Source organism: Heterodontus francisci, chromosome 49 (genome assembly GCF_036365525.1).
Source record: "Heterodontus francisci isolate sHetFra1 chromosome 49, sHetFra1.hap1, whole genome shotgun sequence".
NCBI lineage: Eukaryota > Metazoa > Chordata > Chondrichthyes > Heterodontiformes > Heterodontidae > Heterodontus > Heterodontus francisci.
Window position 1 is genome coordinate 10,429,912 of NC_090419.1, and position 22,380 is coordinate 10,452,291.

A 22,380-nucleotide genomic window follows, 5' to 3' on the forward strand; every position below is an offset into this window, starting at 1 on the left:
TCTCTCTATAAAAGGGGTTCCTGATGGGGGGACTCTCTCTATAAAAGGGGTTCCCGACGGGGAGACTCTCTCGATAAAAGGGATCCCTGATGGGGAGACTCTCTCTATAAAAGGGGTTCCTGATGGGGGGACTCTCACTATAAAAGGGGTTCCTGATGGGGGGACTCTCTCTATAAATGGTCACTGTTATGATGACCTCTCTGTGACAATGATTCTGATACTGATGGGGGGACTCTCTCTATAAAAGGGGTTCCCGATGGGGAGACTCTCTCTATAAAAGGGGTTCCCGATGGGGAGACTCTCTCGATAAAAGGGGTTCCCGATGGGGAGACTCTCTCTATAAAAGGGGTTCCCGACGGGGAGACTCTCTCGATAAAAGGGGTTCCTGATGGGGGGACTCTCTCTATAAATGGTCACTGTTATGATGACCTCTCTGTGACAATGATTCTGATACTGATGGGGGGACTCTCTCTATAAAAGGGGTTCCTGATGGGGGGACTCTCTCTATAAAAGGTCACTGTTATGATGACCTCTCTGTGACAATGATTCTGATACTGATGGGGGGACTCTCTCTATAAAAGGGGTTCCTGATGGGGGGACTCTCACTATAAAAGGGGTTCCTGATGGGGAGACTCTCTCTATAAATGGTCACTGTTATGATGACCTCTCTGTGACAATGATTCTGATACTGATGGGGGGACTCTCTCTATAAAAGGGGTTCCTGATGGGGGGACTCTCTCTATAAAAGGGGTTCCTGATGGGGAGACTCTCTCTATAAAAGGGGTTCCTGATGGGGAGACTCTCTCTATAAATGGTCACTGTTATGATGACCTCTCTGTGACAATGATTCTGATACTGATGGGGAGACTCTCTCTATAAAAGGGGTTTCTGATGGGGAGACTCTCTCTATAAAAGGGGTTCCTGATGGGGGGACTCTCTCTATAAATGGTCACTGTTATGATGACCTCTCTGTGACAATGATTCTGATACTGATGGGGAGACTCTCTCTATAAAAGGGGTTCCTGATGGGGGGACTCTCTCTATAAAAGGGGTTCCTGATGGGGGGACTCTCTCTATAAATGGTCACTGTTATGATGACCTCTCTGTGACAATGATTCTGATACTGATGGGGAGACTCTCTCTATAAAAGGGGTTCCTGATGGGGGGACTCTCTCTATAAATGGTCACTGTTATGATGACCTCTCTGTCACAATGATTCTGATACTAACCTTCAGGGGGTGGAATGACCTCATCCAGAATCTTGGGTTTAGTGCGTTTCCAAATCCTCTTGATGATTGCCCTCAGTTCGATATTGGCCTGTTCCAGACTACCTGATCAATCAGGGATAAATGTCACTATTAATTCCACTCATTCAGTCTGTTACAAAGATAATCGATGTGCCATTTGCATAGAGGGGGCTATCACTCTTCAATTTCCAAATACACACTGCGATCTTCTGCCCAACAGCGCTGACCTTCGCTGTGATTAACCCAGGCAGTAATCGCCCTCCAGTTCCTTAGAGCGTCAGTACCGAGGGAGCGCCGCACTGTCGGAGGGTCAGTACCGAGGGAGCGCCACGCTGTCGGAGGGTCAGTACCGAGGGAGCGCCTCACTGTCGGAGGATCAGTACCGAGGGAGCGCCGCACTGTCGGAGGGTCAGTACCGAGGGAGCGCCGCACTGTCGGAGGGTCAGTACCGAGGGAGCGCCGCACTGTCGGAGGGTCAGTACCGAGGGAGCGCCGCACTGTCGGAGGGTCAGTACCGAGGGAGCGCCGCACTGTCGGAGGGTCAGTACCGAGGGAGCGCCGCACTGTCGGAGGGTCAGTACTGAGGGAGCGCCGCACTGTCGGAGGGTCAGTACTGAGGGAGCGCCGCACTGTCGGAGGGTCAGTACGGAGGGAGCGCCGCACTGTCGGAGGGTCAGTACGGAGGGAGCGCCGCACTGTCGGAGGGTCAGTACCGAGGGAGTTCCGCATTGTCGAAGGGTCAGTACCGAGGGAGTTCCGCATTGTCGAAGGGTCAGTACCGAGGGAGAGCCGCACTGTCGGAGGGTCAGTACCGAGGGAGAGCCGCACTGTCGGAGGGTCAGTACCGAGGGAGCGCCGCACTGTCGGAGGGTCAGTACCGAGGGAGCGCCGCGCTGTCGGAGGGTCAGTACCGAGGGAGAGCCACGCTGTCGGAGGGTCAGTACTGAGGGAGTGCCGTGCTGTCGGAGGGTCAGTACCGAGGGAGAGCCACGCTGTCGGAGGGACAGTACCGAGGGAGAGCCACGCAGTCGGAGGGTCAGTACCGAGGGAGAGCCGCGCAGTCGGAGGGTCAGTACCGAGGGAGAGCCGCGCAGTCGGAGGGTCAGTACCGAGGGAGTGCCACGCAGTCGGAGGGTCAGTACCGAGGGAGCGCCTCGCTGTCGGAGGGTCAGTACCGAGGGAGCGCCTCGCTGTCGGAGGGTCGGTACCGAGGGAGCGCCTCGCTGTCGGAGGGTCGGTACCGAGGGAGCGCCTCACTGTCGGAGGGTCGGTCCCGAGGGAGCGCCTCACTGTCGGAGGATCGGTACCGAGGGAGCGCCTCACTGTCGGAGGATCGGTACCGAGGGAGCGCCTCACTGTCGGAGGATCGGTACCGAGGGAGCGCCGCACTGTCGGAGGGTCGGTACCGAGGGAGCGCCGCACTGTCGGAGGGTCGGTACCGAGGGAGCGCCGCACTGTCGGAGGGTCGGTACCGAGGGAGCGCCGCACTGTCGGAGGGTCGGTACCGAGGGAGCGCCGCACTGTCGGAGGGTCGGTACCGAGGGAGCGCCGCACTGTCGGAGGGTCGGTACCGAGGGAGCGCCGCACTGTCGGAGGGTCAGTACTGAGGGAGTGCCGCGCTGTCGGAGGGTCAGTACCAAGGGAGCGCCGCGCTGTCGGAGGGTCAGTACCGAGGGAGCGCCGCACTGTCAGAGGGTCAGTACCGAGGGAGTGCCGCATTGTCGGAGGGTCAGTACCGAGGGAGTGCCGCATTGTCGGAGGGTCAGTACCGAGGGAGCACCGCACTGTCGGAGGGTCACTACTGAGGGAGCGCCGCACTGTCGGAGGGTCAGTACTGAGGGAGCGCCGCACTGTCGGAGGGTCAGTACCGAGGGAGCGCCGCACTGTCGGAGGGTCAGTACCGAGGGAGTTCCGTATTGTCGGAGGGTCAGTACCGAGGGAGTTCCGCATTGTCGAAGGGTCAGTACCGAGGGAGTGCCGCACTCTCGGAGGGTCAGTACCGAGGGAGTGCCGCACTCTCGGAGGGTCAGTACCGAGGGAGTGCCGCATTGTCGGAGGGTCAGTACCGAGGGAGTTCCGCATTGTCGAAGGGTCAGTACCGAGGGAGTGCCGCACTGTCGGAGGGTCAGTACCGAGGGAGTTCCGCATTGTCGGAGGGTCAGTACCGAGGGAGTTCCGCATTGTCGAAGGGTCAGTACCGAGGGAGTGCCGCACTGTCGAAGGGTCAGTACCGAGGGAGTTCCGCACTGTCGGAGGGTCAGTACCGAGGGAGTTCCGCATTGTCGGAGGGTCAGTACCGAGGGAGTTCCGCATTGTCGGAGGGTCAGTACCGAGGGAGTGCCGCACTGTCGGAGGGTCAGTACCGAGGGAGTGCCGCATTGTCGGAGGGTCAGTACCGAGGGAGTTCCGCATTGTCGAAGGGTCAGTACCGAGAGAGTGCCGCACTGTCGGAGGGTCAGTACCGACGGAGCGCCGCACTGTCGGAGGGTCAGTACCGAGGGAGTTCCGCATTGTCGGAGGGTTAGTACCGAGGGAGTTCCGCATTGTCGGAGGGTTAGTACCGAGGGAGCACCGCGCTGTCGGAGGGTTAGTACCGAGGGAGTTCCGCATTGTCGGAGGGTTAGTACCGAGGGAGCACCGCGCTGTCGGAGGGTCAGTACCGACGGAGCGCCGCACTGTCGGAGGGTCAGTACCGAGGGAGTTCCGCATTGTCGGAGGGTTAGTACCGAGGGAGTTCCGCATTGTCGGAGGGTTAGTACCGAGGGAGCACCGCGCTGTCGGAGGGTTAGTACCGAGGGAGCTCCGCATTGTCGGAGGGTTAGTACCGAGGGAGCACCGCGCTGTCGGTGGGGCTGTATTTCAGGATGAGTCATTAATCCCGAGGCCCCCGTCTGCCCTCTCAGGTGCATGTAAAAGATCCCACGGTCACTATTGGAAGAAGAGTGGGGGTTGGTGTGCAGCAATATTTATTCCTCAACCAACATCATGAAAACAATCTGCATTTATATAGCGCCTTTAATGTAGTTAAACAGCACCGCGGTGTTTCACAGGACCTAAATCAGACAGAATTTAACCCCGAGCCACATCAGGAGATATTAGGGACGGGCGACCAAAAGGTCGGTCAAAGAGGTTGGTTTTAAGCAGCGTCTTAAAGGAGGAGAGAGAGATGCGCGGAGAGGTTTAGGGCGGGAATTCCAGAGCATAGGGCCCCAGGCAGCTGAAGGCACGGCCGCCAATGGTGGAGCGATGGGAATTGGAGGATGGTCAAGAGGCCGGAATTGGAGGAACGCAGAGATCTCGGAGGGTTGTAGGAGGTTACAGTGATAGGGAGGGGTTGTAGGGGGCTGGAGGAGGTTACAGAGATAGGGAGGGTTGTAGGGGCTGGAGGAGGTTACAGAGATAGGGAGGGTTGTAGGGGATGGAGGAGGTTACAGAGATAGGGATAGTTGTAGGGACTGGAGGAGGTTACTGTGATAGGGAGGGTTGTAGGGACTGGAGGAGGTTACTGTGATAGGGAGGGTTGTAGGGACTGGAAGAGGTTACTGTGATAGGGAGGGTTGTAGGGACTGGAAGAGGTTAGAGAGATAGAGAGGATTGTAGGGATGGAGGAGGTTACAGAGATAGGGAGGATTGTGGGGATGGAGGAGGTTCCAGAGATAGGGAGGGTTGTAGGGATGGATGATGTTACAGAGATAGGGAGGGTTGTCGGGATGGAGGAGGTTACAGAGATAGGGAGGGTTGTAGGGGCTGGAGGAAGGTTACAGAGCTAGGGAGCGTTGTAGGGGCTAGAGAAGGTTACAAAGATAGGGAGAGTTGTAGGGGCTGGAGGAGGTTACAGAGCTAGGGAGCGTTGTAGGAGCTGGATGAGGTTACAGAGATTGGGAGGGTTGCAGGGATGGATGAGGTTACAGAGATGGGGAGGGTTGTAGGGATGGAGGTTACAGAGATGGGGAGGGTTGTAGGGATGGAGGAGGTTACAGAGATAGGGAGTGTTGTCGGGATGGAGGAGGTTCCAGAGATAGGGAGGGTTGTAGGGATGGAGGAGGTTACAGAGATAGGGAGGGTTCTAGGGATGGAGGAGGTTACAGAGATAGGGAGGGTTGTAGGGATGGAGGAGGTTACAGAGATAGGGAGGGTTGTAGGGATGGAGGAGGTTAGAGAGATAGGGAGGGTTGTGGGGATGGAGGAGGTTGCAGAGATAGGGCGGATTGTGGGGATGGATGAGGTTCCAGAGATAGGGAGGGTTGTAGGGATGGATGAGGTTACAGAGATAGGGAGGGTTGTAGGGGCTGGAGGAGGTTACAGAGATAGGGAGGGTTGTAGGGGCTGGAGGAGGTTACAGAGATAGGGAGAGGTTGTCGGGATGGAGGAGGCTACAGAGATAGGGAGAGTTGTAGGGGCTGGAGGAGGCTACAGAGATAGGGAGAGTTGTAGGGGCTGGAGGAGGTTACAGAGATAGGGAGGGTTGTAGGGGCTGGATGAGGTTACAGAGATAGGGAGAGTTGTAGGGATGGATGAGGTTACAGAGATGGGGAGGGTTGTCGGGATGCAGGAGGTTACAGAGATGGGGAGGGTTGTAGGGATGGAGGTTACAGAGATGGGGAGGGTTGTAGGGATGGAGGAGGTTACAGAGATAGGGAGTGTTGTCGGGATGGAGGAGGTTCCAGAGATAGGGAGGGTTGTAGGGATGGAGGAGGTTCCAGAGATAGGGAGGGTTGTAGGGATGGAGGAGGTTACAGAGATAGGGAGGGTTCTAGGGATGGAGGAGGTTACAGAGATAGGGAGGGTTGCAGGGATGGAGGAGGTTACAGAGATAGGGAGGGTTGTAGGGATGGAGGAGGTTACAGAGATAGGGAGGGTTGTAGGGATGGATGAGGTTACAGAGATAGGGAGGGTTGTAGGGATGGATGAGGTTGCAGAGATAGGGATGGTTGTAGGGATGGAGGAGGTTGCAGAGATAGGGAGGGTTGTGGGGATGGAGGAGGTTGCAGAGATAGGGCGGATTGTGGGGATGGATGAGGTTCCAGAGATAGGGAGGGTTGTAGGGATGGATGAGGTTACAGAGATAGGGAGGGTTGTAGGGGCTGGAGGAGGTTACAGAGATAGGGAGGGTTGTAGGGGCTGGAGGAGGTTACAGAGATAGGGAGAGGTTGTCGGGATGGAGGAGGCTACAGAGATAGGGAGAGTTGTAGGGGCTGGAGGAGGCTACAGAGATAGGGAGAGTTGTAGGGGCTGGAGGAGGCTACAGAGATAGGGAGAGTTGTAGGGATGGATGAGGTTCCAGAGATAGGGAGGGTTGTCGGGATGCAGGAGGTTACAGAGATAGGGAGGGTTCTAGGGATGCAGGAGGTTACAGAGATAGGGAGGGTTGTAGGGATGGAGGAGGTTACAGAGATAGGGAGGGTTGTAGGGATGGAGGAGGTTACAGAGATAGAGAGGGTTGTAGGGATGGAGGAGGTTACAGAGATAGAGAGGGTTGTAGGGATGGATGAGGTTACAGAGATAGGGAGGGTTGTAGGGATGGAGGAGGTTACAGAGATAGGGAGGGTTGTAGGGATGGATGAGGTTACAGAGATAGGGAGGGTTGTAGGGATGGAGGAGGTTACAGAGATAGGGAGGGTTGTAGGGATGGATGAGGTTACAGAGATAGGGAGGGTTGTAGTGGCTGGATGAGGTTACAGAGATAGGGAGGGTTGTAGTGGCTGGATGAGGTTACAGAGATAGGGAGGGTTGTAGGGATGGATGAGGTTACAGAGATAGGGAGGGTTGTAGGGATGGAGGAGGTTACAGAGATAGGGAGGGTTGTAGGGATGGATGAGGTTACAGAGATAGGGAGGGTTGTAGGGATGGATGAGGTTACAGAGATAGGGAGGGTTGTAGGGATGGATGAGGTTACAGAGATAGGGAGGGTTGTAGGGATGGATGAGGTTACAGAGATAGGGAGGGTTGTAGGGATGGATGAGGTTACAGAGATAGGGAGGGTTGTAGGGATGGATGAGGTTCCAGAGATAGGGAGGGTTGTAGGGATGGATGAGGTTACAGAGATAGGGAGGGTTGTAGGGATGGATGAGGTTACAGAGATAGGGAGGGTTGTAGGGATGGATGAGGTTACAGAGATAGGGAGGGTTGTAGGGATGGATGAGGTTACAGAGATAGGGAGGGTTGTAGGGATGGATGAGGTTACAGAGATAGGGAGGGTTGTAGGGATGGATGAGGTTACAGAGATAGGGAGGGTTGTAGGGATGGATGAGGTTACAGAGATGGGGAGGGTTGTAGGGATGGATGAGGTTACAGAGATAGGGAGGGTTGTAGGGATGGATGAGGTTACAGAGATAGGGAGGGTTGTAGGGATGGATGAGGTTACAGAGATGGGGAGGGTTGTAGGGATGGATGAGGTTACAGAGATGGGGAGGGTTGTAGGGATGGATGAGGTTACAGAGATAGGGAGGGTTGTAGGGATGGATGAGGTTACAGAGATAGGGAGGGTTGTAGGGATGGATGAGGTTACAGAGATAGGGAGGGTTGTAGGGATGGATGAGGTTACAGAGATAGGGAGGGTTGTAGGGATGGATGAGGTTACAGAGATGGGGAGGGTTGTAGGGATGGATGAGGTTACAGAGATAGGGAGGGTTGTAAGGATGGATGAGGTTACAGAGATGGGGAGGGTTGTAGGGATGGATGAGGTTACAGAGATAGGGAGGGTTGTAGGGATGGATGAGGTTACAGAGATGGGGAGGGTTGTAGGGATGGATGAGGTTACAGCGATGGGGAGGGTTGTAGGGATGGATGAGGTTACAGAGATGGGGAGGGTTGTAGGGATGGATGAGGTTACAGAGATAGGGAGGGTTGTAGGGATGGATGAGGCCTACCTTCAGTTTTAATCTTCAGTGCGGTTCTGACCAGGGCGAACAAGGTTGCGTTGAATGAGACGGTGCCGTCACTGTTCAAAGGCATGTTCATGGCCACCAGCCTCTACACCGCCAAAGAAAAGCCACGCATCAACACGGACCGCACGGGATAGCCAGCGTGTGAAGCTAAAGGGAACGCCACGGTCTACCAGCAGGTTTTGGCACTGCTTCCCCACTCTCCCACCTCCCAGAAACCTGTTCGACATTCACACCATTTTGTCCCTCAGACTGGGCACCCACTTTTCGACCTGCTCCTCGGCCAGCAACCTTTGACCTGCCAGCAGAGGTCCGATGGGCCAAACGGCCTCTTTCTGTATCTGTTGCCTGACTCCAATGTCAGAGTGGGTGTCGTTTCTGTGAGTGGGGCAAATGTGGTGCAACTCTGTCGGTCTCACCTCCAAGTGGTGTGTTATTGGCCTTACTACTGTACTGAGCCCTGCTCAGACCCCATCGGGAGGGCGTTCGAGCTCAGATCTCCACTGGGCTGTTTGACTCTGAGAGGCATAACGTTGGAGCCTGATCTTGGTCTTGCCCAACAAATTTGCTCGGAACACACTCTCATACTCACTCACTCATCCATTCCAGAGATGGACAGCAGGAACTCTGGCTGATTTCCTGCCTCCGACATGTGCCCTCCCATTTACCTTGCAGGCCACTCTGTGTGGGCATAGCTTCCCAAACCCTAACGGTGGTTGGATTCGACGGAGCAGAGTGACCACGTCCAGATGTTTGATCCGTCCCCTGCAGTGAGAGAGATCGGAGAAGTGAAATCGGAGAGTCTGCACACGGAGCTGACAAAGCTGTAAAAATGCGTACAGGGTCCTGGGCGTCAGAAATCGAGACTGTCTGCAAAAGCAAGGAGGTTACACAAAACCATTATAAAACACAGCTTGGGGATTGTGTCCAGCTCCGGGACTCGCACTTCAGGGAGGATGTCGAGGGCTTAGTGAGAGTGCGGAGGGAGATTTACTAGAATGGTCCCAGGGATGAGGGACTTCAGTTGATGCGGAGAGACTGGGAGAAGCTGGGATTGTTCTCCTGAGAGCAGAGAAGGTTAAGGGGAGATTTAGGGTTTTGATGGGAGTAAATGAAGAGAAACTGTTTCCAGTGGCAGGAGGGTCGGTAACCAGAGGGACACGGATTGAAGATAATCGGGAAAAGAACGAGAGGGGGAGAGGAGGAGAATGTTTTCGACGTAGTGAGTTTTGTGATCTGGAACGCGCTGCCTGAAAGGGCGGTGGAAGCAGATTCAATAGTAACTAAAAGAGCTTTGGATAGCACAGGCAAGATGGGTCAAATGGCCTCCTTCTGTGCTGTATTGTTCTTCAATTCTGAGAAATGTTGCCATGGTGTTGGAAAACCCGAATGAACACCCAAGGCCGACACGAGCAAGACAAAAAGACAGAATCACATTGCTCTCCAGCTCCTTTCAGGATGACCCAAAGCTTCAGACAATGAAAGAGTTTCATTGAAGTGAGGTCACTGTTGTAATGTCAGAAACACGGCAGATAATCTGCGCATAGCAAGATCCCACAAACAGCAATGGCCCAGATGATCTGTTTTAGAGATGTTGGCTGAGTGATAAATGTCGGCCCTAGGACACAGGGGAGAACTCCCCCCTCCCCCCGCACCCACCGACCTCCCACTCTTCTTCCAATAGTGGCCGTGGAACCTTTTACATCCACTTGAGATGGCAGACGGGGGCCACAGGTTTAATGTCTCAACCTCTCTCAGTACTGACCCTCCGACAGTGCGGCGTTCCTCAGTACTGACCCTCCGACAGTGCGGCACTCCCTCAGTACTGAACCTCTGACAGTGCGGTGCTCCCTCTGTACTGACCCTCCGACAGTGCGGCGTTCCTCAGTACTGACCCTCCGACAGTGCGGCACTCCCTCAGTACTGAACCTCTGACAGTGCGGCGTTCCTCAGTACTGACCCTCCGACAGTGTGGCACTCCCTCAGTACTGACCCTCCGACAGTGCGGTGCTCCCTCAGTACTGACCCTCCGACAGTGCGGCGTTCCTCAGTACTGACCCTCCGACAGTGCGGCACTCCCTCAGTACTGACCCTCCGACAGTGCGGCTCTCCCTCAGTACTGACCCTCCGACAGTGCGGCGTTCCTCAGTACTGACCCTCCGACAGTGCGGCACTCCCTCAGTACTGACCCTCCGACAGTGCGGCGTTCCTCAGTACTGACCCTCCGACAGTGCGGCACTCCCTCAGTACTGACCCTCCGACAGTGCGGCTCTCCCTCAGTACTGACCCTCCGACAGTGCGGCGTTCCTCAGTACTGACCCTCCGACAGTGCGGCACTCCCTCAGTACTGACCCTCCGACAGTGCGGCGTTCCTCAGTACTGACCCTCCGACAGTGCGGCACTCCCTCAGTACTGACCCTCCGACAGTGCGGCGTTCCTCAGTACTGACCCTCCGAGAGTGCGGCACTCCCTCAGTACTGACCCTCCAACAGCGCGGCACTCCCTCAGTACTGACCCTCCGACAGTGCGGCGTTCCTCAGTACTGACCCTCCGACAGTGCGGTGCTCCCTCTGTACTGACCCTCCGAGAGTGCGGCACTCCCTCAGTACTGACCCTCCGACAGTGCGGCGTTCCTCAGTACTGACCCTCCGACAGTGCGGTGCTCCCTCTGTACTGACCCTCCGAGAGTGCGGCACTCCCTCAGTACTGACCCTCCAACAGCGCGGCGCTCCCTCAGTACTGACCCTCCGACAGTGCGGCACTCCCTCAGTACTGACCCTCCGACAGTGCGGCGTTCCTCAGTACTGACCCTCCGACAGTGCGGTGCTCCCTCTGTACTGACCCTCCGAGAGTGCGGCACTCCCTCAGTACTGACCCTCCGACAGTGCGGCACTCCCTCAGTACTGACCCTCCGACAGTGCGGCGTTCCTCAGTACTGACCCTCCGACAGTGCGGCACTCCCTCAGTACTGACCCTCCGACAGTGCGGCACTCCCTCAGTACTGACCCTCCGACAGTGCGGCTCTCCCTCAGTACTGACCCTCCGACAGTGCGGCACTCCCTCAGTCCTGACCCTTCGACAGTGAGGCACTCCCTCAGTACTGACCCTCCGACAGTGCGGTGCTCCCTCAGTACTGACCCTCCGACAGTGCGGTGCTCCCTCAGTACTGACCCTCCGACAGTGCGGTGCTCTCTCAGTACTGACCCTCCGACAGTGCGGCGCTCCCTCAGTACTGACCCTCCGACAGTGCGGTGCTCTCTCAGTACTGACCCTCCGAGAGTGCGGAGCTCCCTCAGTACTGACCCTCCAACAGCGCGGCGCTCCCTCAGTACTGACCCTCCGAGAGTGCAGAGCTCCCTCAGTACTGACCCTCCGACAGTGCGGCACTCCCTCAGTACTGACCCTCCGACAGTGCGGCACTCCCTCAGTACTGACCCTCCGACAGTGCGGCGTTCCTCAGTACTGACCCTCCGACAGTGCGGCATTCCCTCAGTACTGACCCTCCGACAGTGCGGCGTTCCTCAGTACTGACCCTCCGACAGTGCGGTGCTCCCTCAGTACTGACCCTCCGAGAGTGCGGCACTCCCTCAGTACTGACCCTCCGACAGTGCGGCGTTCCTCAGTACTGACCCTCCGACAGTGCGGCACTCCCTCAGTACTGACCCTCCGACAGTGCGGCGTTCCTCAGTACTGACCCTCCGACAGTGCGGCACTCCCTCAGTACTGACCCTCCGACAGTGCGGCGTTCCTCAGTACTGACCCTCCGACAGTGCGGTGCTCCCTCTGTACTGACCCTCCGAGAGTGCGGCACTCCCTCAGTACTGACCCTCCAACAGCGCGGCGCTCCCTCAGTACTGACCCTCCAACAGCGCGGCGCTCCCTCAGTACTGACCCTCTGACAGTGCGGCACACCCTCAGTACTGACCCTCCAACAGTGCGGCACACCCTCAGTACTGACCCTCCGACAGTGCGGTGCTCCCTCAGTACTGACCCTCCGACAGTGCGGCGCTCCCTCAGTACTGACCCTCCGACAGTGCGGTGCTCCCTCAGTACTGACCCTCCGACAGTGCGGTGCTCCCTCAGTACTGACCCTCCGACAATGCGGTGCTCCCTCAGTACTGACCCTCCGACAGTGCGGCACTCCCTCAGTACTGACCCTCCGACAGTGCGGTGCTACCTCAGTACTGACCCTCCCACAGTGCGGCACTCCCTCAGTACTGACCCTCCGACAGTGCAGTGCTCCCTCAGTACTGAACCTCCGACAGTGCGGTGTTCCCTCAGTACTGACCCTCCGACAGTGCGGCTCTCCCTCAGTACTGACCCTCCGACAGTGCGGTGCTCCCTCAGTACTGACCCTCCGACAATGCGGTGCTCCCTCAGTACTGACCCTCCGACAGTGCGGCACTCCCTCAGTACTGACCCTCCGACAGTGCGGTGCTACCTCAGTACTGACCCTCCCACAGTGCGGCACTCCCTCAGTACTGACCCTCCGACAGTGCAGTGCTCCCTCAGTACTGAACCTCCGACAGTGCGGTGTTCCCTCAGTACTGACCCTCCGACAGTGCGGCACTCCCTCAGTACTGACCCTCCGACAGTGCGGTGCTCCCTCAGTACTGACCCTCCGACAATGCGGTGCTCCCTCAGTACTGACCCTCCGACAATGCGGTGCTTCCTCAGTACTGACCCTCCGACAATGCGGCACTCCCTCAGTACTGTCCCTCCGACAGTGCGGTGCTCTCTCAGTACTGTCCCTCCGACGGTGCGGTGCTCCCTCAGTACTGACCCTCCGACAGTGCGGCACTCCCTCAGTACTGAACCTCTGACAGTGCGGCACTCCCTCAGTACTGACCCTCCGACAGTGTGGTGCTCCCTCAGTACTGATCCTCTGACAATGCGGTGCTCCCTCAGTACTGACCCTCCGACAGTGCGGAGCTCCCTTCGTACTAACCCTCCAACAATGCGGTGCTCCCTCAGTACTGATACTGGGGGCAGTGTCGGTCCAGGATTCTGGGGCTCGTATCTCTGAAGCGGGAACACAAAACTACGACCCAGAGAGCAAAGAGATTCAGGAGCCCTGAGGCCCAATGTTCCGCCCCGAAGCATCATCAATGAAAGAGATTGAACGGGCAAATCGATCTGATTTGCAGTCTGTGGGATCTTGCTGTGTGGTCCCTCCACTTTACCTGCAGTGGAACAGTGACTGAGTGACTGAACATCTGCTGGCCATTTGGTGCTCTGACTCGTGTTGAATAGGGGACAGGCACTGCGCGAACCTGCAACGGCCCGTTCTCCCAACCCCGGGTCTTTGTGGGATCTTACTTTGCTTCGGGGTCATATTCCGACCAGATCCTCTTAAACTCATCCAAGTGATGCGGACCCAGGATGGACCAATCGCGTGTCAGGTAGTCAAAGTTGTCCATAATGACAGCCACGAACAAGTTAATAATCTGCGAGACAGGGAGAAACCAAGCAGAGCGTGAATTGTCGAGGGCGGAAACAGCCCCTCCTTCCCTCTCTATTTCCAATAGTTTTATAACTAGATAAGAATACTGGTGAGTTCTGTAACCCCTGCGCCCCACTCCCCTTCATGCAGTGTCCTGGCGATTGGCCTTTCATCCCTGGAGAGTTTAGGCCAATCAAGGAGGGGTTAACAACTCGCTCAGTGGGAACCCGGGAGGCCTGGGGCCTTGTCTTAGACACAGCCTCGGGAAGGGAAGCTCCCCCCAGGCAGTTGGAGCATGGGCTCAGGGAGCCCTGCTGGGGCACGGGACACAAGTCTGTCCCCGACCCACCCAGTCCCAAAGATCCAGAGACGGCTTGACCAAACCCTGAACCCATCACTCCATTCATACCATGCGCCAGTCCAGCACTCTCACCTCCCAGTCAGAAGCTTGGGGGTTTCGAGTCCCACATCCCAAAGCTCTACACAGCCGATTGAGGACGTTGACTCGAAGTCACTGTTGTAATGCAGGAAATGCGGCAGTCAATTTGAGCACAGCAAGGTCCCATAAATAGCAATGTGATAAATGAGTGGATAATCTGCTTTTCAGTAATGTTGGTCGAGGGATAAATATGGGGCCCATGACACCGGGGAGAACTACAACCCAACCCCCACACACATTTCTTCCAATAGTGTCCAAGGGCTATTTTATAACCACCTGAGAGAGGGGGGGGGCCTTGGGTTTAACGTCTCATCCCAAAAGACGCACCTCCGACAGTGCGTCTCTCCCTCAGTACTGACCCTCCGACAGTGCGTCTCTCCCTCAGTACTGACCCTCCGACAGTGCGTCTCTCCCTCAGTACTGACCCTCCGACAGTGTGGCGCTCCCTCAGTACTGACCCTCCGACAGTGCGGCGCTCCCTCAATACAGACCCTCCGACAGTGCGGCGCTCCCTCAATACTGACCCTCCGACAGTGCGGCGCTCCCTCCGTACTGACCCTCCGACAGTGCGGCACTCCCTCGGTACTGACCCTCTGACAGTGCGGCGCTCCCTCGGTACTGACCCTCCGACAGTGCGGCGCTCCCTCGGTACTGACTCTCCGACAGTGCGGCGCTCCCTCGGTACTGACCCTCCGACAGTGCGGCACTCCCTCAGTACTGACCCTCCGACAGTGCGGCACTCCCTCAGTACTGACCCTCCGACAGTGCGGCACTCCCTCAGTACTGACCCTCCGACAGTGCGGCACTCCCTCAGTACTGACCCTCCGACAGTGCGGCACTCCCTCAGTACTGACCCTCCGACAGTGCGTTGCTCCCTCAGTACTGACCCTCGGACAGTGCGGCGCTCCCTCGGTACTGACCCTCCGACAGTGCGGCGCTCCCTCCGTACTGACCCTCCGACAGTGCGGCACTCCCTCAGTACTGACCCTCCGACAGTGCGGCGCTCCCTCGGTACTGACCCTCCGACAGGAGATAGGGGAAGCGTTAAATGAATATTTTGCGTCAGTATTTACAGTAGAGAAAGAAAATGTTGTCGAGGAGAATACTGAGATTCAGACTACTAGGCTAGATGGGATTGAGGTTCACAAGGAGGAGGTGTTATCAATTTTGGAAAGTGTGAAAATAGATGAGTCCCCTGGGCCAGATGGGATTTATCCTAGGATTCTCTGGGAAGCCAGGGAGGAGATTGCAGAGCCTTTGTCCTTGATCTTTATGTCGTCATTGTCGACAGGAATAGTGCCGGAAGACTGGAGGATAGCAAATGTTGTCCCCTTGTTCAAGAAGGGGAGTAGAGACAGCCCTGGTAATTTTAGACCTGTGAGCCTTACTTCGGTTGTGGGTAAAATGTTGGAAAAGGTTATAAGAGACAGGATTTATAATCATCTTGAAAAGAATAAGTTCATTAGCGATAGTCAGCACGGTTTTGTGAAGGGTAGGTCGTGCCTCACAAACCTTATTGAGTTTTTCGAGAAGGTGACCAAACAGGTGGATGAGGGTAAAGCAGTGGATGTGGTGTATATGGATTTCAGTAAGGCGTTTGATAAGGTTCCCCACGGTAGGCTATTGCAGAAAATACGGAAGTATGGGGTTGAAGGTGATTTAGAGCTTTGGATCAGAAATTGGCTAGCTGAAAGAAGACAGAGGGTGGTGGCTGATGGCAAATGTTCATCCTGGAGTTTAGTTACTAGTGGTGTACCGCAAGGATCTGTTTTGGGGCCACTGCTGTTTGTCATTTTTATAAATGACCTGGAAGAGGGTGTAGAAGGGTGGGTTAGTAAATTTGCAGATGACACTAAGGTCGGTGGAGTTGTGGATAGTGCCGAAGGATGTTGTCGGGTACAGAGAGACATAGATAGGCTGCAGAGCTGGGCTGAGAGATGGCAAATGGAGTTTAATGCGGAAAAGTGTGAGGTGATTCACTTTGGAAGGAGTAACAGCAATGCAGAGTACTGGGCTAATGGGAAGATTCTTGGTAGTGTAGATGAACAGAGAGATCTTGGTGTCCAGGTGCATAAATCCCTGAAGGTTGCTACCCAGGTTAATAGGGCTGTTAAGAAGGCATATGGTGTGTTAGCTTTTATTAGTAGGGGGATCGAGTTTCGGAGCCACGAGGTCATGCTGCAGCTGTACAAAACTCTGGTGAGACCGCACCTGGAGTATTGCGTGCAGTTCTGGTCACCGCATTATAGGAAGGATGTGGAAGCTTTGGAAAGGGTGCAGAGGAGATTTACTAGGATGTTGCCTGGTATGGAGGGAAGGTCTTATGAGGAAAGGCTGAGGGACGTGAGGTTGTTTTCGTTGGAGAGAAGGAGGAGGAGAGGTGACTTAATAGAGACATATAAGATAATCAGAGGGTTAGATAGGGTGGATAGTGAGAGTCTTTTTCCTCGGATGATGATGGCAAACACAAGGGGACATAGCTTTAAGTTGAGGGGTGATAGATAGAGGACAGATGTCAGAGGTAGTTTCTTTACTCAGAGAGTAGTAGGGGCGTGGAACGCCCTGCCTGCAACAGTAGTAGACTCGCCAACTTTAAGGGCATTTAAGTAGTCATTGGATAGACATATGGATGAAAATGGAATAGTGTAGGTCAGATGGTTTCACAGGTCGGCACAACATCGAGGGCCGAAGGGTCTGTACTGCGCTGTAATGTTCTAATTCTAATTCTACTGATTCAAAGGTGAGAGTGTGACCCTACTACCTGTTTAGTGAAAGGAGAGGATACTGGAACATGACAACATGATTGGAAAACCATCACAAGATGGACGAGACCTGCTTGAGGAGTCCTTCGCTTACCAAGAATGCACACAGCATAAAGAAGCTGATAAAGTAGACAATCGCAAAATTACTCCCGCACGTGTACTCCTCTCCTGGGCCATAGTCAGACTCTGGATCGCACCTTTTACCCGGCAGGCTGGCCAGCATGATCTCCTGCCAGGCCTCTCCAGTTGCACACCTGCCCAGGCCAAGCACAAGAAGAGTTAGAGCCCTGTCAGGGTTCACAATGGAATAATCCCATGTAAACAGGTCACGGTGTAATTATAGCCTCCCACCACCAGTGGCACTGTAGTCTGGTCCTACTGAGTGATAGAGCTCTCAGTCCAGGGTTTAAAATCGGGCCACGAAGCCAGTCAGGGCGGTGGAGAGAGACGGAGTTAAAGCCATATAGATTACCTACCACCTCCCCATTTAGAATGGGAAATGTCTATGTAAACATGTCACGCTCTGATACCAGCCTCCCACCATTGGTGGTGATATGGGGCCCAGGTTGTCCGTCTCCCAGCTCCTTCACTTGTGCTGGCAACCTGACTCAGGGTACCGGGTGACAGCTCCCTAGCTTCCCAGCCCGGAACACCAAGGGGTGTCCGGGTTCCCCTGCCAACCCTCCAACGTCCCTCAATACCTGAAAAGCAGGAGCACAGCCTGAGGGAAGGTTTGAAAGTTGTTGTTCATGTTGATCTCTGTGTTGTCCTGCATTGCAATCTTCCCGAAGGTCTGCGGAGAGCAGGGGAGAGGCTACAGTCACTGTCAAGAAGCTGCGGACAATGAGCCTACAGACCATCCTGCTGGAATTACAACCCGACCGCCTTCTCCTTACTGTTTTATTGTCTGTCCAGCTCAGACAGTGTGATGCTCCATCAGTACTGACCCTCCGACAGCGCGGCACTCCCTCGGTACTGACCCTCCGACAGTGCGGCGCTCCCTCAGTACTGACCCTCCGACAGTGCGGTGCTCCCTCAGTACTGACCCTCCGACAGTGCGGCACTCCCTCAGTACTGACCCTCCGACAGTGCGGCACTCCCTCAGTACTGACCCTCCGACAGTGCGGCACTCCCTCAGTACTGACCCTCCGACAGTGCGGCACTCCCTCAGTACTGACCCTCCGACAGTGCGGCACTCCCTCAGTACTGACTCTCCGACAGTGCGGCGCACCCTCAGTACTGACCCTCCGACACTGCGGCGCTCTCTCAGTACTGACACTGGAGATGTGACGGGCCAGGATTACGACTTGGGTGACTCCGGGGCAGGTGGCATATGAGACGGGGGAGTGAGACTATAGGCGTAGCGTGACGGCGGGATGGGGGTGCAAACTGGGGTGCGATGGAGGAGTGCGTTAGAGGAAGTGTTGGGAAAGTGCTGGCGGGTGTTGGGCTTCTGACGCTATGGGTGGGTGACCAGGGTGGGGGTGCAACAGAGGTGGGGGGGTGGGCACGAGCGTGAGGCAGGATTACTGGGCCCAGTGATGACTGGTTGTTGGGTGCTGGTTTCAGGAGACCAGTTACTGGCGGTTTGGTGATTGCTGACCTGCATTCCGATCACTGCATAGATGAAGAAAATCATGGCGATGAGGAGAGCAACATAGGGCAGGGCCTGGGAAAAGAGAGAGAGAAAATCCTTTCATTACACAGCAAAACAGAATCCGACAACACAAAGAGCCGACTGAGTGATCTCCCCTTTCCACTTCCTCCTCGTCAGCTCTTTGCTGCAGAATCTGACGTGGAAATCAGATGTATCCGGGTGGAGGTGATCCCACAGGAAGGGGTTGCTCCAGACTGGTGGACAGACACAGGTGTGCCTCGCAGGCAAGTCCGGAACAGGCGCCATTCCTGCCTGGAGAAATGGGCACTGCCTCGATTACTTAACGGAGCCCTGGATGAGATCAACATCAGTCGCTTCACCTGTCTTCCCACCAGTCCCTGTCTGTCACCATCGCTTTGTCTCGACTTATTCCCAGGACAGGTACAGTACGGGGGTTAGATACAGAGTAAAGCTCCCTCGACACTGTCCCCCATCAAACACTCCCAGGACAGGTACAGCACGGGGGTTAGATACAGAGTAAAGCTCCCTCTACACTGTCCCATCAAACACTCCCAGGACAGGTACAGTACGGGGGTTAGATACAGAGTAAAGCTCCCTCCACACTGTCCCCATCAAACACTCCCAGGACAGGTACAGTACAGGGTTAGATACAGAGTAAAGCTCCCTCTACACTGTCCCATCAAACACTCCCAGGATAGGTACAGTACGGGGGTTAGATACAAAGTAAAGCTCCCTCTACACTGTCCCCATCAAACACTCCCAGGACAGGTACAGTACGGGGGTTAGATACAGAGTAAAGCTCCCTCTACACTGTCCCATCAAACACTCCCAGGACAGGTACAGTACGGGGGTTAGATACAGAGTAAAGCTCCCTCTACACTGTCCCCATCAAACACTCCCAGGACAGGTACAGTACGGGGTTAGATACAGAGTAAAGCTCCCTCTACACTGTCCCATCAAACACTCCCAGGACAGGTACAGTACGGGGGTTAGATACAGAGTAAAGCTCCCTCTACACTGTCCCCCATCAAACACTCCCAGGACAGGTACAGTACGGGGGTTAGATACAGAGTAAAGCTCCCTCTACACTGTCCCCATCAAACACTCCCCAGGACAGGTACAATACGGGGGTTAGATACAGAGTAAAGCTCCCTCTACACAGACCAGGGTGTTAGTCTCCCTGCGCACCTACCTGGAAAGACTTGATGAATGTCCAGAGGAGTGTACGAATTCCTTCGCCCTTGCTCAGTAGCTTTACTAGACGCATGACCCGGAATAATCGGAAAAAGGTGATTGATATCCGGGAGCTGTCTTCTGAGCTCTAGGAGGGACAGCAGCAGAGAGTATTATCAAAAGCATGAAGGCAGATTACTATCGGAAGAAAAAAGGTCAGGATTCGTAATTAAGAAGTCATGTGACAAATGTCGGAGGGTCAGTACTGAGAGAGTGCCGCACTGTCGGAGGGTCAGCACTGAGGGAGCGCTGCACTGTCGGAGGGTCAGCACTGAGGGAGCGCCGCACTGTCGGAGGGTCAGTACTGAGGGAGTGCTGCACTGTCAGAGGGTCAGTACTGAGGGAGCGCCGCACTGTCGGAGGGTCAGTACTGAGGGAGTGCCGCACAGTCGGAGGGTCAGGACTGAGGGAGTGCCGCACAGTCGGAGGGTCAGGACTGAGGGAGCGCCGCACTGTCGGAGGGTCAGTACTGAGGGAGCGCCGCACTGTCGGAGGGTCAATACTGAGGGAGCGCCGCACTGTCGGAGGGTCAGTACTGAGGGAGTGCCGCACTGTCGGAGGGTCAGTACTGAGGGAGTTCCACACTGTTGGAGGGTCAGCCATCGATAAGCAATGAGGAGAAGGAGGCAACATATTACCTCACCAAGGTGGCCACCATTCTAGGACAGCATGAAGCGATGAAAAAGCAGTGATGGAAGGTTCCAGAAATGAGGTGGTGAGGAGGATGCGATGGTGGTGATGAAAAGTTGAATGTACAATGAATTAACGAGACAAGGGAATGAAACACAACAGAAATCATTAGCAAGTCATATATTCGATATAATCTGTATGATTAATAGATAGAATAACAGATACCCGGGATTGAGTTACAGACTGGAATCTAATCGAGGGGTTCGGGGGGTTTATATATAGAATAACAGATACCCGGGATTGAGTTACAGACTGGAATCTAATCGAGGGGTTCGGGGGGTTTATATATAGAATAACAGATACCCGGGAGTGAGTTACAGACTGGAATCTAATCGAGGGGTTCGGGGGGTTTATATATAGAATAACAGATACCCGGGAGTGAGTTACAGACTGGAATCTAATCGAGGGGTTCGGGTGGTTTATATATAGAATAACAGATACCCGGGAGTGAGTTACAGACTGGAATCTAATCGAGGGGTTCGGGGGGGTTTATATATAGAATAACAGATACCCAGGAGTGAGTTACAGACTGGAATCTAATCGAGGGGTTCGGGGGGTTTATATATAGAATAACAGATACCCGGGATTGAGTTACAGACTGGAATCTAATCGAGGGGTTCGGGGGGTTTATATATAGAATAACAGATACCCGGGAGTGAGTTACAGACTGGAATCTAATCGAGGGGTTTGGGGGGTTTATACATAGAATAACAGATACCCGGGAGTGAGTTACAGACTGGAATCTAATCGAGGGGTTCGGGGGTGTTTATATATAGAATAACAGATACCCGGGAGTGAGTTACTGACTGGAATCTAATCGAGGGGTTCGGGTGGTTTATATATAGAATAACAGATACCCGGGAGTGAGTTACAGACTGGAATCTAATCGAGGGGTTCGGGGGGTTTATATATAGAATAACAGATACCCGGGAGTGAGTTACAGACTGGAATCTAATCGAGAGGTTCGGGGGGTTTATATATAGAATAACAGATACCCGGGAGTGAGTTACAGACTGGAATCTAATCGAGGGGTTCAGGGGGTTTATATATAGAATAACAGATACCCGGGAGTGAGTTACAGACTGGAATCTAATCGAGGGGTTCGGGGGGGTTTATATATAGAATAACAGATACCCGGGAGTGAGTTACAGACTGGAATCTAATCGAGAGGTTCGGGGGGTTTATATATAGAATAACAGATACCCGGGAGTGAGTTACAGACTGGAATCTAATCGAGGGGTTCGGGGGTTTATATATAGAATAACAGATACCCGGGAGTGAGTTACAGACTGCAATCTAATCGAGGGGTTCGGGGGGTTTATATATAGAATAACAGATACCCGGGAGTGAGTTACAGACTGGAATCTAATCGAGGGGTTCAGGGGGTTTATATATAGAATAACAGATACCCGGGAGTGAGTTACAGACTGGAATCTAATCGAGGGGTTCGGGGTGGTTTATATATAGAATAACAGATACCCGGGAGTGAGTTACAGACTGGAATCTAATCGAGGGGTTCGGGTGGTTTATATATAGAATAACAGATACCCGGGATTGAGTTACAGACTGGACTCTAATCGAGGGGTTCGGGGGGTTTATATATAGAATAACAGATACCCGGGATTGAGTTACAGACTGGACTCTAATCGAGGGGTTCGGGGGGTTTATATATAGAATAACAGATACCCGGGATTGAGTTACAGACTGGAATCTAATCGAGGGGTTCGGGGGTTTATATATAGAATAACAGATACCCGGGAGTGAGTTACAGACTGGAATCTAATCGAGGGGTTCGGGTGGTTTATATATAGAATAACAGATACCCGGGAGTGAGTTACAGACTGGAATCTAATCGAGGGGTTCGGGGGGGGTTTATATATAGAATAACAGATACCCGGGAGTGAGTTACAGACTGGAATCTAATCGAGGGGTTCGGGGGGGTTTATATATAGAATAACAGATACCCCGGAGTGTGTTACAGACTGGAATCTAATCGAGGGGTTCGGGTGGTTTATGTATAGAATAACAGATACCCGGGAGTGAGTTACAGACTGGAATCTAATC

At 54.4% G+C, this 22,380-nt stretch overlaps 1 protein-coding gene across 1 annotated transcript in view; it reads right to left on the minus strand.

The window, feature by feature from the left end:
- The window catches only part of LOC137358244 (voltage-dependent L-type calcium channel subunit alpha-1D-like), a 170,443-nt gene that overhangs the window by 30,950 nt on the left and 117,113 nt on the right, over positions 1–22,380 (minus strand). The window contains exons 32-40 of the mRNA XM_068024140.1: positions 20,265–20,285; positions 19,586–19,714; positions 18,379–18,444; positions 17,477–17,568; positions 16,870–17,029; positions 13,451–13,578; positions 8,800–8,896; positions 8,117–8,219; positions 1,230–1,331 (exon numbers count right to left, since the gene is read on the minus strand). Coding sequence (XP_067880241.1) covers positions 1,230–1,331; positions 8,117–8,219; positions 8,800–8,896; positions 13,451–13,578; positions 16,870–17,029; positions 17,477–17,568; positions 18,379–18,444; positions 19,586–19,714; positions 20,265–20,285 — 898 coding nt within the window. The remainder of the gene's footprint in view (positions 1–1,229; positions 1,332–8,116; positions 8,220–8,799; positions 8,897–13,450; positions 13,579–16,869; positions 17,030–17,476; positions 17,569–18,378; positions 18,445–19,585; positions 19,715–20,264; positions 20,286–22,380) is intronic.